Genomic DNA, 15,209 nt, shown 5'->3' on the forward strand with positions numbered 1-15,209 from the left:
GGGACAACCCACTGGAGGATCAGAAATGCATCCACAGCTATGGACCTGCAGCACGGGCAGCTGGACATGTGAGTGTGGCTACTGGCCAATTTGCTTCAGCCACTTGAGGCAGATGCCCCAGAATAGACAGACAAAAACACCTCTTCCCAGGAGACCTAGTGGGCCTCCGCTAGATGTAATTACACGCAGGCCGGTGCACAGAGTGGACAGAAGACAGTGCAAAAGGGACCCCTACTTGTATTCCTATTGATGACAGTTTCCTTTTGGGGATGGCCTCGGAATGGGACTCAGAGCTTGTCAGTGTCCCTTGTTCACTCTTCAGAGCTGCATGCTTAGGGGGTGGCTCCGGAGCTTCAGGGCCTGGGGTGATTACACCCCGAGTCACACTGGGTGGCCGGGTACTGCTGTCCAGGCTGTCTGACGAGTTGCTCAAGCCCGACTGGCTCGTCACTTCACTCTTGTGGTCTTGACTGTCCAGGTAGGTGTCCTGAGCGGACTCAGTACTGCTCTGGACGGTGACTGAGATGAACGGCTTTGATGTAGTACGCGGAGGGACCGGTGGTGGGGTCTTCTTATATGCCACTAGGCATGATGAACCTGTAGAGCGGGGAGAGGGCAAAGTGAAGGCGAAGCCTCTGGCCCTGAAAGGTCCCTCCTGGACTAAGGCCCTGCCTGATTTGGCCAAGCTCTGCCCTCAGCCAGAGGACCATGAAGCAGGAGAGTGAGAGTTACACACAGCAGTGACCAATACGGACGCATAGGTCCTGTCTACCCTCCTGCAAGGCCCAGTCTGGTGGGGAATCCAAATTAATTAAAGATGCTCTCCACAAGGCTGTGGCAAAGCCTGACCACCTTCAGGAGGAGGAGGCCGTAGCAACAGAGCTTGTCTTGCCTTCTCCGGGGTCAGTCACTCTGTGACCCCTGGGTCCTGCAGTTTCTTAGCCTTTTTTCTACTTTCCCCTCCCCGCTCCCTCTGGGTAGATTCTGCCCCGTCTCGCCCAAACAACACATCCACTTAGGTATTCTCACCCCCTGACTCCTACGAAGACCCCACACACCAGCTGCTGCTCCCAAGGCTCCACCACGCCTGACCCTTCTCTCTGTTCCTGCTAAGATTCGGGGAAACAAGCACTGCCACAGGTCTGCGTCACCTGGGGCTGGCACGCAGCAGGACATACGGCAGCACAGGCTAGTGCTTGCTTCCCGAGTTAGTCCCCAGCAGTGCTGCTTCTCAATAGGGGCCTTTCTCAGACCTGTCCCTAAGTGCCCTCTCCTACAGGGGCCCAAGAGCAGGAGCTACTTGTCACAGACGGTACCCACTGAACCACAGTCCACAACACAAGGCCCAGTGCCACAGAGGCTGGACAAGAGACAGCGCAGAAAGTTCTCTAGAACGAATGGCTGTGAGAAAGTAATGTAATCAAACCCTAAGGCTGTAGCAAAATCAAGTGACCTTGGAAAAGGTATTGGCATCTTCTTATAAAACTAAACATGCACTTATCACACAAGTCAGCAAGAGAAATCAGGCAAGTAGCAAACAGAAATAAACATGCACGTTCAGGCAACTCTATTTGTAAAACCCAGAAACTGAAAACAAGTAGCGAAGTGGTGCGGTGGCAGCACATCTATGCTTTGGAGTGCCAGCAGGGAACGAGAAGACAGGAAGTGGGCTAGAATGAATCTCAGGTCGCTTGTGCCTAGTGGGTAAAGCAATTCCCCAAAGTTCCACAGTGAAGAGTCCTATTTTTATAACATTCTTGAAATGACCAGATTTTTCAAAATGAAAACAGATTAGCAACTGCCAGGGCTGAGGATATAATTGGGGAAGCCAGAAGGAAGTCAGTAAAATGTAAGAGACCCAGTCCTGTAGACCTAGACTGCTCGGTGCCTTTGTGACCATGGCAACATTAGAGGAATTTGCATGTAGGGAAACTCATTCACCGAACACATACAAGCATGTGCACACAAACAGGACAATCCAAGTAAGACGTGTGTATGCCTCTGTCTGCATCCTGGTGCGATGTTGTTTGTCAGTTTATAAGACTCCTGGAAACTGGCTACAGGGCAATACAGATTACCTCCTGTATAACGTGTTGTACATAACCTGCAGCCAAGGAAGTTAAAACTGAAGGTGAGTGGTGCTGAGGTAGGGAAGCCTATAGAACCAGCCAGGAGGCTGGCGGCCAGCCTGCACAGAGGGCGGGTGATGCGGCTGCACCCGGGTGTTTCCAGCCAGGAGTTCTCACTTCCCAGTTCTGCTCAGGCCTGTGGAGGAACTAGGGCTCCCTCACATGCACCCACCTGCAGTCTCTGTCACTAAATTAGGGGAGAGCACTGAGGGTGTGGGAGACAGCCACATCTCCGGGCTAGAAGAAAGACTATAGGAGAGGGTGGGAAGAGGGCTCAAGTCATTAAAAAACAAAAAACAAAAAAACCCAGACCATCCAATCGCCTCTGCTCTCCCCAGGGCATGAGAACGGTAAGGCCCTGTTCATAGGCTGACAGATTAGAGCGGGGTCATTCATGCAACTGTGCTTAGCAGCTTTGGGGCTAGTAAGGAGGGGGCATCAATCGTGCCCACCTTACAGATGGGTACATGCAACTCAGAAAGGCTAGAGAACGTGCCCAGAGTTACCAGTGCCCAGTGGCAACCACATTTGCTGGACTGCACAGCACACTTCCCTGCTTCCCAGGCCTTGGGAGCCTCCCAGCTGGGTACAGCTGCAGGTGCTTGAGGCCCCACTGCTGGTATCTGAGCCAGAGGCAGGTGTACAGCCAAGTCCACACCCTCCTGCTCAGGTAGGATGCATCTAGATTGAAAGCAGAGACCAGGCTGCAGGGGCAGGAGTCGGCTTCCTGGGTTTTCCGGTGCCCTCCTCTACTCCGTGCTCCATCTGTCAACAGCACACCACATTCACACAGCCCTCGGCAAACCTGAGCTTCCCGCCCACACTCTCACTCCGGGACAGAGGGACCACTGTGCCTGCGGCCAAGATCCCTGCCTGTCTGAAGCTATACTTTCCTGGTAAGGGCCCTGAAGCCAGGAGGCAGCATGAACCAGACAATCCCACTCTGTACAGTCGCCTCGCAGAGAAGGAGCGATGACACAGGCTACATCACAGAAGCTAGGCTCTGCAGGGCCCAAGCACGGGATGGTCCTACTGGCATCTACGAAAGAGAGAACTACACTAGATCTCCAGGTCCCCAGCGGCTCGGTCTGTGATTCCATAGCAAGACGAGCGCGCAGGGCAGTTACTAAAGCTAGTCCTACCAGAGCCCAGCACACACAGAGCTGACGTCCAGGGCTTCAGGATGGGAACGCTTGGCCTGAAAGTCCCAAAGGAAGTAGCTTCAGTGGGGGTGGGGTTTCTGCCCGAGATCAGCACAAGGAAGGTAGCTCTAATTTGCGCAAAACGATCAAGAATGCACCTCTTAAGCGATGGGAGCAACTCAGAACTAGACAAAGTACTTGCCCTCATCTGTGTGGCGGGGCAGATGCTGGCTGAGTCCGTAGAGTAGTTGCAAAGACAGGGTTTCTCCCAAGAGACAAGGGGGCCACCACCGCCCGGGGTCTGGACAGCGGACAGTTCTACCTCCCTCTCAGGACAGCAAAGGGCCAGGGTTTGGCTGAGGCACACGGAAGCCTGAACCTTGGATTAGAGGGAAAGTGAATGTGTGAGAGGCCAAAAGCACGGGCTGGACAGACAGGTAACAGGAAAAGTAAACTCATCTTGGATTCTCTGTCTCTGGGATACATGTCACAGGTAAGCAGAGGCTAAGACTGGCAGAGAGGATTTAGGGCTCCCTAGGGGAAAAGGCACAGCTCGGCTGGGCCCTGACCCGACACCAGACTGTTCCATTTCCTTCATGTGAACACAGGCTAGGGCCTGACACTGGCTGCTGCCAGCACCTTATTCTGGCCACCTCTCCCACCTCATCTCCTCTGTGTTCAAGTGTCATTTCCTCTTCTCTTGTCACCTAGGAACCCGAATCAAAGTACCTTTCCCACTGTTAAGGATTCACTTGCCCATTTCGACAGGCCAGAGGCAGAAGTGGGGACTCCGTCCCGGCCCAGGCTCAGGATAATGGCTCAAGCATTGAAGGGTGTCAACAAACAACTGCTGAATGAGAAAACGAGCCTTGTTATTGTCACCCATTCCCTTGTACTGCTAAACCTCAACATTATTTGTTCAGGTGCAGTGTATGTGCCCGCAATCCCCAGAGCTGTTTGAGTTGAGGGACACCACGAGTTTTATAGCAGCCTGGCCGACACCCTGAGTTCCAGGCCAGTTGGACTCAGTAACACCGACTCTGTGGGTAACAGTACTTGCTGTGTAAGCACCAAGTCCTAAATTCAGATCCACAGCACCCCCACAGAAACTGGGTGTGGCTGTATATTCCTGTAACGTCAGGGCTGGGGGGTGGGAGAGACAGGAATATAAAGGGTCTCGCTGGCCTCCACCCTACCCAGATTGGCAGTGTGGCTCAGTGGTTAAGGTGCTAACAACAAGGCTAATCCCAGAGCTCAATCCCAGGGATCCACATGGTAGTAGAGAGCAAATTCCCACAAGCTATCTTCTGACTTCCACATGCACACTGTAATAGATGTGCACAGACACTAATAAATATAATAAAAAATTAAAAACCAAGGGAACTTAGCCCAGCGAGAAACCCATTTTCATGGACATAAGGAGAAAGATACAAGATGACACCTGATGTCTTCCTCTGGTCTCCACACCTGCATGCACGCGCGCGCGCACACACACACATACACACAGAAACACACGTACCACATCATGTCACCACTGACTTGGCTCAACACATTAGTATCCAAGGTTCTAAGCACTCCCCTGGTCCAGAGCTCTCTGGTCCCCACTACCCTTCCCAGCCGGCTTCCCCCCCTCCACTGCTCCCTCTGTGTCAGCATGCCTCCTGCACACATACCACACATTCAAGCCCTTCACAACTGTCCGTACTGCAGACGGAGCCTTTCCCTGTCCTTGTACTTCCTGTCCTATCAGCTCCTCTGCCCCGTATCTTCCCTCTTCCATCAGCTGGGGCACTCAGGGCTGGCTGAGTTCCTGATTTACCATGGTGCTGTGCGTTGGTGGTCCACTGCCTAACTGAGAGGCCAAAGGCACCATCTGTCAAGTCAACGTCAGAGGGAGGTGAACGGCCTAGAGTCCTAAGGTGCTGGAACTGAGCAGCACAGCTCTGCTTTCTTGGGACTGACTGCTGCCTCCTGCCCTTGGAGATGCTGTAGGTGCCGTGGGTTATATCACAGTTTAAGAGTCTAACAACTGGGCTGGAGAGATGGCTCAGCAGTTAAGGGCTGTTCTTCCAGAGGTCCTGAGTTCAATTCCCAGAAACCACATGGTGGCTCACAACCATCTATAATGTAATCTGATGCCCTCTTCTGACCTGCAGGTGTGCATGCAGGCAGAGCACTGTATATGCAATAATAATAATAAATAACTTTAAAAAAGAGTCTAACAATTATCTCATGGTCCACTTCTGCAGAGTCCTGGCTTTTCCTGAGGAGGCTGGGTGTGAGCACTCTTTCAGTGTAACTGTCTGCTCCATGAGTCTTGTACTTAACTTCAAAGACCTTGAGTGAAGAGTCGGCTAAGTCACCACAGAATGATGCGGGTATATCCCCAACTACATGCTTGCCACCCAGCACAGCCACGCAGGCCCCACATGCCAAGGCCGAAGCCAGTTTGCAGCACAGTCTCAACACAGCCAGCATTGTTGATGCCCAGCTCACAAGTCTTCATCTCTTTCAAGTAGGTGACCAGCATACTTCATTTCCGCCTTATGCTTCAAGATTCTGTCCATCAGGCAAAGCTTGGTGGTGCTTGCCCATGATTTACTACATGGGAGGTAGAGCTAAGAGGATCAGGAGTTCAAAGCTAGCCTCCACTACATAGCGAGTTCAAGATCAGCTGGGCTCTCAACAAACAAACCAGAAAAAGACCTTATCGACTATCAGGTCAGACGAATGTTTCTAGGCTCTGCTTTTCTGCATTAGCCAGAGACTCAGACACTCAGGGGTGGCTGGGACTCATCTCCTAAGGATCTGAAAGCCACAGTGGCCCCCAAGAAACTAGCTTCAACAAGTGTTTCTGCTTGGAAGCTGGGCTGGGCGATCCCAAGGCCACCACTCTCTCTCCTCAGGCTGCTTGCTCTTGGGGCATGGTGGGGATAAAGGAGAAGGGGCCTACACACCTCAAAGAATGTAGCCCTGGAGCCACAGACAGAAAGGAAACCTTACAGAGATGTAGGACACCCCCCCTCCCCCACCCCCACCCGCTCCAGGCTCCACGTGAGCTGCAGGGATGGCCTCAGACAGAAGTACCCTGACCCCCCTCAGGTGCTGCCAGGCCTGAAGACTCAGTGCAAACCTAGGCTAGGACGGGACAGTCCTTTATGTGCTATGGCAGAGACCACTCAATCCCAGGTTTCTGTCTCCTTCCTGTCTCCACGCCAGTAGTGGGTAAGCTAGGGAAGAAGTCTGTGCAGCAAAGCCAGGACCAGGAGTCTCAGAGGCAGAGCTGGCCTGCTGACAGCTGCTGTGTGACAGCACCATCTCCCTTGAGGTGCCTCAGGTCAACAACACTCTCCCAAGTCCCAAGGTGATACCCACAGTGCATTAAGGAAGGAGCCAAGGCACTGCATGAGATGCTTTTCAATCATAGGATGCCCCAAAGGGCTGCTCCACAGTGCTCCCAACTGCTTTCCCCACCCTTCTCTCCGTCTACAGCTACCCTCACCTGCATCGCCCACACCGCTGCTCCTTGGGACTTTTGCCTCCTGTTCTGCATTTCCTGTTCCCCTTCTATCCTGGCCCCTGAAAGAATCCAACTCACAGCACATTATGAGATCTTCCAATCTCAAAGGCCAGGGACTCCAGTATCTGCACCTGCTTTGGCCCCAGTGTCCGCAGAAGCCAATAGGTTTATAAAGGTTCATACAGGTGAAAGCTAAAGATCCAAGGAGCCAAGGTAATGATACTGGCGCTTTCCACCACTCTTGGGGTAAACCTCCACCACTCCCGGAACCATGCTTTCTGAACAAAGCAGTGTGTCTACCTCCTGACACACAGGTCCCCTCTGAAAGACACCAAGTTTGGATGGATGGCCTGACCCACTGGCAAGAGCAAAGCAGGGCAGGCCAAGGTACAGTGGGACAGATCCTGAGTAGGTGGAGGAGAGGAGTGGGAGAGAGGCCAAGAGAGAAAAAGAAGGTGGCTTCCTTTCGGCAGGATCCTCAACTTCCCGGAGATACCTGCACAGTGGGAATCTCCTTGCTGTGCACAGTTCCTCATGAAGCCCCTCAGAGCTGCGCCATGACAGAGCGAACTTTACATCAGATTGCAGCTCCACAGGGAAGCCCAAGGCCATCTCAAGTGCAGCAAGTTCATCAGGCATCCGAACCCTCTCCTCCCTCACATTAGCCTTGCTCTCCCAGAGAAGAGCTCCTCCCCCCCCCCCCCCCCCGCCCCAGCAGAACCTCGTCCTTCTAGGATGAACACTTACCCTCCACCCATGCCTCCCCTCTCTTGCTCTGTCCTTGGCCAGTTCATCTTCACTCCTAGTCACTGACCTGGGACCCCCACCGCACACACAGTGAGTTGTTTTCCTAAATTCATTTCCACCCCCACACTCAGTAAGCAGCCTGAAGGGGCAACATTCACCTGCCCTGTGTCCTTTGGCTCCCCTCAGAGACCTACAGAGCACGCTCTACGTCCCAGAGCCTGCTTAGCACCACCCCCTCCAGCAGTCCTAAAGCAAGAGGTCCAGTTTCCAAACTGGGGGATTAACTATAAAATTGCTACGGGGTACAAAGCTGTAACCATGAGATGCAGATGCCAATGAGAAGACGGTTACAAGATGCCAGCATTCAAGCCCAGTGCCAATCTTGGACATGCCCAGCCTGCCCAGCCTGGTAAGAAATGGGAGTTGGGGGATGCAGAAAACAAGCCCTGGCTTTTCAAATATTGGCTTATAGCACATCAACCTTGTTGCTAGTTTCCCCAGAGCCCTGTCTACAATGTACTATTGAAAAGAGTCTTGAAAAACTACCTCACGTGTGGAGTACAGATGTCAAACCTTGGTGACAGGTCACAAAACCCAGGCTTTTCATAAACTGTCACAGTCTCTGAATCCCGTGTGCAAAGCCAGACACTACCAGGCCCTGCACATCCTGATTGCTGGGCTCTCAGCATTCTGAATGACCAAGAGCATCCCAGAATAGAAAGGCGGTGTTAATAGGCTCATTCACTGCGCCTGGAATGACAGGTGGTGTATTGGGTAACAGAAACAGGAGCCAGGAACCCTGGGCAGCTGAGAGAGGAAGAAAGGAATGCGGGGCTGAAGAGGGAACACCACAAGTTCAGGTCAGGTCAGCAGACACAACACAACCCTCAGCCAGAGCTGGAGACACGGGCACAGGAAGGAGAGGGCCTCCTCAGAGCGTGCACTGTGATCCTGGGGTTGGAGTCCCAAGGGACACACAAGAAAAGAGCCTGTGTGAAAAATACTGCTGTGACTCCGCTGACCATACATGTTTCAGAGTTCACCGCCAGAGGAAGGCCTAGACCAGGCAGAGCTGCCTCCCTCAACCTGAGGCAACAGATGATTTTGGCATTTCTTGAGCAAGGACATGGTCACACTGGAGCCTAACAAAAGGCAATCCACATAGGAAGAAGTTTGAATTCATCCCATTCCAGGAAGTGCTTGTGAAGGGACCACAGAGAACCACCTGGTGGGGTGGCACCAGGGACCAGGAAACAGAGCTCTAGTTCTTAGGAGGTCACAGGTGAGTGAGTAGGCAGAGGTGCTTACTTCCACACCTGATAACCTGAGGCCGAGCCTCAGATCCAGATTGTAGATGAGAACTGACTCCTGAAGTTATTTGCATTAGCATGTACACACACACACACACACACACACACACACACACACACACACACACACACTCATAGTATTTGGGTGCTCACACCTGTAATGTCAACATTAGAGAGCACTGATGACACTTAGAAAGGACTCCATCTCTGACGTGGCCCTGTAGGCCCAGGGACACAGGGAACAAAATCTGAGAGAGGTGCTGTGGAGGGCAGGAGACAGGTGAAGCAGCAAGCGCTGCTTCCATGTCTGTCTCTGGTGCCGAAGGTCACAGTGTGAGGTCCTTAGAGCTCCCAGCACAGAAGCCTGTCAGCGATGGCAGCCCCCCCACTCCAGTGAGATATTTATTATTCTACCATGTAGGGTCATAAATTGCAGAAATTACCTGGAGGTCAGGCATCCCTGGAGGATAAATGGCAACTGAGGAACTGCCACTATAATGGCTCCAGGGGGCAACACAGCTGCCTCTCAACCCCAGGCTTTCTAGAAACTTTGCTGGCCAGAGGTCAGACTATTGGGCCTGGGGCAGAGGTGAAGAGTCACATCCTCCAAGGGGACAGGCTGAGGGTTCAGCCCCTGCCCATGTGCCCACAGCCACCCTCAGCCCACACACTGCATTACTGGGCCTGCCCTCTGCACCCTTCCACCTTCCTCCAGCATCCTCTCTGCCAAGTCACAACAGTCACACATCCAGGCCCTGGGCACTGCCCCTGCCTGCAACACCCTTCTCCAGTGAGGAGAGCACCTGAGTGCTCCTCCAGCAGTTCTCCTCGAGTCTCCCCAGGTTTCACCCAGGCTCCACTCTGGGCCGGCACCCCTGTTCAGGCGAACACAGGCCTTTGCTGCCATTCTGGTTTATTTATTACGTTGCGCCTTCACAATCTGGCCCCTCAAGATATTTTTACCTGCTTCCCTTAAGCTGCTAAAGAAACCGAGGCCCAGAGAGGTTGAGGAATTTGTTCAGCATTACACAGCAAGTCATGTTCTATCAGCTACGTCAAAGGCCCAGGGTGTTTGTCCTCTAAGACCCAACTTCACGGCATCCAGTCTCACAAAGAGTAAATGCAGACGTTCCTGTCAGCAAGCCAGACACATCCCAGAGTCTACTTCAAGTGAGTTTCTCCTCCCCTCCAATGGTGGAGTGTCCACACAGTGCTTTCGCAACCCAAGCCACACCCCAGGGCACCTTGAGAAGGCAGGAGGTACCTGGACAGCTTCTACCCCTCTGGAGGTGCTCTGCCAACACTGTCCCTGTGATTTTGGCTGTCCTGCTAGACTCTTCTACTCTCACAAAGAGACCTGTGACATCACTTGCCTCTTGAACAGTCCCTTTCCCTCCTAGGACTGCCACCTCTGTGGAAAACCAGGAGAATACCCAAGTTGGGGATGGCACAGGTCCCACTGGATATGTACATCTGGGGACTGGTGTCTTCACGTGTGGAGAAGGTCCCTAAAGCTGTGTCCCTGCAAAGTGGGAAGAGCATGGCTGATGCTGCCTATCTTGGGTCCAATATGAAGACGACCTGCCAAGCATAAGGCTCTGACATCTCTGGGAAGACGATCACTGTGGAGGTAATTTAGGGTACCACTCTCTGCCACAGCATTGTTGCAGGACCAACCCGGGAGCTTCTAAGGCAAAGGCTCACAGGCAGGGAGGTGGAAAAAGCAGCTCCTTGCTCCCAAAATTTAGGAAACAGAAAATGAGTTTATTAGAAGACGAAGCTTGGGGGTGTACAGGGGGGTGACATATCTATTAGTCTCATAGGACTCTCAGAAGCAGCTGGGCAGCCACATGTATGGAGATTAAAAACAACTTCACAAACAACACAATACACTACTGATCTACTTATACATGAAACAGAAGAAAATTATTCTGATCTCATTCCTGTAACATAGTTGCTTTTTTAAAAAGCATTTATTCCGGGCAGAGGAGGGGGGCAGCTGCAGAGACTGACTGCATTAACCAAGGACCATGCATGGTGGGGACCTAGGCCCTCTGCTCAGATGTAGTAGATAGGCAGCACAGTCTCCTCGTGGGTCCCATAATATGGGGAGTAGGGACTACTTCTGACATGGACTCTGGTGCCCACACGTTGATCACTCCTCCTGGCGGGCGGCCTTGCCAGGGCACAGAGGAAAAGGACACAGGTAGTCCAGGTGAGACTTCATAGGCTGAGGTCACATGATAGGGGAGGAAGGCTCCCCTTTCTGAAGACTCAGGGAGGAGGGCATGAGGATTGGAGGGTAGGACTGGGAGGTGATGAGGGAGGAGGTGGCTACAATTGGGATATAAAGTGAACAAATTAAAAATAAAAATAGGGGGCTAGAAAGATGGTTCAGTGGTTAAGAGCACTGCCTGCTCTCCCAAAGGACTCGGGTTCAATTCCCAGCACCCACATGGCAGCTCACAACTGGCTGTAACTCCAAGATCTGACACCCTCACACCACTGCACATAAATTAAAATTTAAATAAAATACTTTAAAAATAAATAAATAAATAAATAAATAATAAAAACGCACTTATTTGTGTGGGGGCACGCCAGGGGAGGCCAGGAACCAACGCTGTGGAGTTGGCCCTCCCTCCTCTTGTATGTGGGTCCTAAGAATCAAACTTATTGGTCAGGCTTGATAGTACCTTTATCCACTGAGTCCTCTTGCCAGCCCCCATAACTGCATCTTATCTAAACGTTTAAAATGTTCACTCGGGGATGGTAATTTTGCCAGAAAATAAACAAATAAGCCATTCTGTTTGGCTTTTCTAAACAAAGGCAGTGTGGGTAGACAGAAAGCACAATGAAGTGTGAAGTGCAGTAAAGAAAATTAGCAGTAATTGGGACTACTGAAGAAATGTTAGTGACTTATGAAAAACTGAAGGTGAAGTTAAGTTTTTGTTTTTGTTTTTAAAGGCAGGGTCTCGCCAGGCGTGGTGGCGCACGCCTTTAATCCCAGCCCTCGGGAGGCAGAGGCAGGTGGATCACTGTGAGTCCAAGGCCAGCCTGGTCTACAAAGTGAGTCCAGGATGGCCAAGGCTACACAGAGAAACCCTGTCTCGAAACAAAAAAACAAAAGCAGGGTCTCAGTGTATAACTGTGACTGGCCTAGGACTTGCTATGTAAACCAGGTTGGCCTTGAACTTGAAAGCTTCTAGCCCCGACTCCTCTGGAGTGCTGGAATCACAGGCATGTACCTCCATTTCTGGTCTGGAAGTTCTGACACTCATCCAAAAATAAGATGATCTGTCCTCTCATTGTCACACTCGTAACACTTCAGAGCCCTTGGCTTTCACAGGGAGCCAAAAAAAAAAAAAAAAAAAAAAGTTGCTCACCTCAGAGCTTTCAGATGGGCCCTTCAGGAAACGAGCAAGCATCCCCCAGGGTCTTGATGGGGCTGTTTCCTATCCTCGCTGCTCACAATCATGTCCTCCAAGCTGCCCAAGTAGGTCCTCTGCACCTGCCTGTTTCCCTCAGCCTTTTAAAACAATCACACCGTATCTTGTCTATCTGTTACCTGCTTGGACAGTCTCCAAGCTGGATGGAAGTCAGTGTTCTCTGTGTTCTCCCTCACTCTTTGCTCAGCCTCTGACACTCAGCACATAACTGTCTGGAAAGCGAAGTGGAGGCAAGGTTAAGGAGTGGGGAGCAGCAGGCTCAGTAGCCAGCCCTGGTCTCCTGGACTGCTCCCACTCTCTCACAAGTGCCGCGCCCCTTGAGGCAGCTGTTGGGTAAGTTGCAGTTTAGTCCTGCTTCTACTGGTGCCGTCAGGCAAGCCCCTCCCCTTGTTCCTCCTGCCTTGGCACAGGTAGCAGACACCTCCTGACTGCGACCACACCCCTGTGCGGAGCAACAGCCACGTCATGAAGCGTGGGAAGCTTGGGAAGGCAGAAGGTTCCAGGAGAGTCTGGAATATTCAATCTGCTTCCAATACATGCATAACAGGCTCTCAGCCTCGGCTCACAGAAAACCGCCCAGATGAGCACTCAGCAGAGACAAGGCCCAGCTCTCCGTGCCAGGGCAGATCTCTCCAGCTGAGCGCCAATCCTGACCTCTGGAAAGCCCGTCCTTGCTTCCCTCAAATTCTGTTTACTTGAGCCTAGCAGTCTGGGAAGGATTAAAGTCCTTTTCCCTGAGCCCTTCAGATCCCCAGAGTCCTGTACTACCAAGCAGGCAGCTGATGGCTACTCACCACATACCCTGCTCCAGGGTGGGCGGAGTCTGGGTATTTTAAGTCTTTCCTCCCAGGTATCTGCACCAAGCCTCCTCCTTACATGCCTCTTTAGCGCAAGACTAACCGGGTGACAGGAGCCACTGTATTTATAAGTGAAGAGCCTGAGAGCTCTCGGTGACAAAGTCTCAGAAGTTTCATCTCAAGTTATGCTCTCAATTGCAGTGCTGCCTGAACCCAAGGGTGGGCTCATCAGTGCACCACCTTTCTGTGTCCCGCGCCCCCGCAGGGGTGTAGCCCTCAGTAGAGGGCTTCCTGACACCTATGCTCGGCAGGTATCCCGGAATAATGAGGTGGCAGATACTCTTGCCAGCAACCCGGAACCCAAAGCCATGCCATTGAAGAGCAGCACTAGGAGGAGGACCCACCCCTGCAGAGAAACAAGCAGGACCTGGGCGCTTCTGAGCCCAGAAGATCTAGCCCGAAGCCACCGATCAACACGAGACTTAAAGAGGTGAGAAGCCATCCAGAGATGACTGAACAGAACAAAAGGGCTTCCAGGCAAGCTGGACACTCAGAAGAAACTGCTTCAAGGCAGAGGCCGGTGCTTGCTCTTACCTTAAGGGAGGTGAAAAGTTCTGTGAAAGCTGAATTCCAAGGCCCTGGTTTCTTTCCCAGGCCCAGTTCTGGTCAGCCCTGCCCCGGAAGGGACGGGGTGTTTAAAAGGCTTTCCACCTGGGGGGCCAGATGCTGGGACCACACCCGGGTGAACTGACTTCACCAGGGAACCCGTCCTACTGGCCCACTCCCAGACTGCCTAGCCAGGGCGCCACCGCTGTCTATAGCCTGGCGCCTCTCCCCACTGGGCCCCACCCACAAGCTAGACCTCCGGAAAATGTTAGGGAACCATTCTAGTGAGGGCTGCTCTGCACGGGTCCCCCAGATACCCTCCCAGCCAGGGCAGGATTTGAAGCTGCAGCTTCCTGCTTTGATGTTTGTTTTTAGAATATGGGAAAGACTAAGGTCTAGGGGGGAGACAAACCCCTCAGCTTCTGTCTCTTAAGGGTGGGAGCTTCTCCAGGTCTGTCTTCCTACCAATCAGATGTGGGGGAGCTCCTCCTTCCTCCTCCCTGCGGCCACTGGGGGTTGAAAAGGAGCTGCAGAGACCTATCTGGGGGCCACCTCAGAGGTAGCACAAAGACAGCCTTGTGGTCTCCCTGACTACCTCTCCCGCATCTGTCATCTGAGCTCCTTTGTTCCACGTGAACTGTGGAGATCCCAGCAACACCGGGCAGGACAAACTCAGGAAGCTCAGCACAATCTGACCCTGTAGTGCGGAATAAGGCACCACCACGGGGTGCCCTGAAGCTGCAGGACTGCAGGCTGACCAGCCGCTTGCTGCACCTGACAGCCACCCACTCAGGCCTGGCCCCAACTTCAGACCCTCTGAGGTCTCCAATGGCGGGGACTGGTTCACTCTCAGCCATTTTACTGTATTCCCAACTGGCTGCTCTCCCAGTAGCCCAGGGAGCTTGAGAAAAGCAACTACAAGCCTCCCCACTATTAAATGAGGAAAACAGACGCTCAGAGGGGGTCGGGGCAGAGGTACAGTGACCAAGCCTGTAAGGGATAGAGCTTATCTACCCTGCTGTTGCCAAGCAAGTACAGCACACAGAGAGACTCTCAAGATTTCGGGGGGGGGGTGTTCTTCCTGGGGCCCACATGACAGTTCCCAAGGTACCCAAAACAGAGGTCCCTCACCCCATCTTCGCTCTGCTCCTACGTTGCCCCACCCTCTGTATTTCCTTCATGGTTTACTTCCTTCCACCTGACCTAGTGAAAGGCAGCTCTCGGCTGAGGACAGCTGAGTGACACTCTTCCCCTCTGGGCCTTGGTCCACTGTAAACTTTTGTTTTGTGATGGGGTCTCACTAAGCCCTAGCTGGCTTGGAACTATGTAGACCAGGCTGGTCTCCAGAGACCCATCTGAGTGCTGCGATTAAAGGCGTGTACTACCAAAGCAAGAATGATTTCTTTTCCTTCCTTTTCTTCTTTTTCTTTTTTTTTGGGGGGGGGTGGGGGTTGAAACAAGGTTTCTCTGTGTAGCCTTGGCTGTCCTGGAACTTGCTCTGTAGACCAAGTG

General features: G+C 52.5%; 1 protein-coding gene across 7 annotated transcripts in view; it reads right to left on the reverse strand.

Annotated features, from left to right (window-relative positions):
• DLGAP4 (DLG associated protein 4) overlaps positions 1-15,209 on the reverse strand; it is a 154,167-nt gene that overhangs the window by 16,354 nt on the left and 122,604 nt on the right. For 6 of the 7 annotated variants that reach the window (XM_084775669.1, XM_084775668.1, XM_084775667.1 and 3 more), the window contains one exon: positions 236-597. In XM_084775669.1, the coding sequence (XP_084631795.1) occupies positions 236-597 (362 nt within the window). Of the gene's footprint in view, positions 1-235; positions 598-10,112; positions 10,165-15,209 lie in introns of those variants that run through there. The other variant, XM_084775673.1, reaches the window with a different exon arrangement.

The sequence above is a fragment of the Acomys minous genome (assembly GCF_964271855.1).
Source record: "Acomys minous genome assembly, chromosome: 3".
In the NCBI taxonomy this organism is placed as follows: domain Eukaryota; kingdom Metazoa; phylum Chordata; class Mammalia; order Rodentia; family Muridae; genus Acomys; species Acomys minous.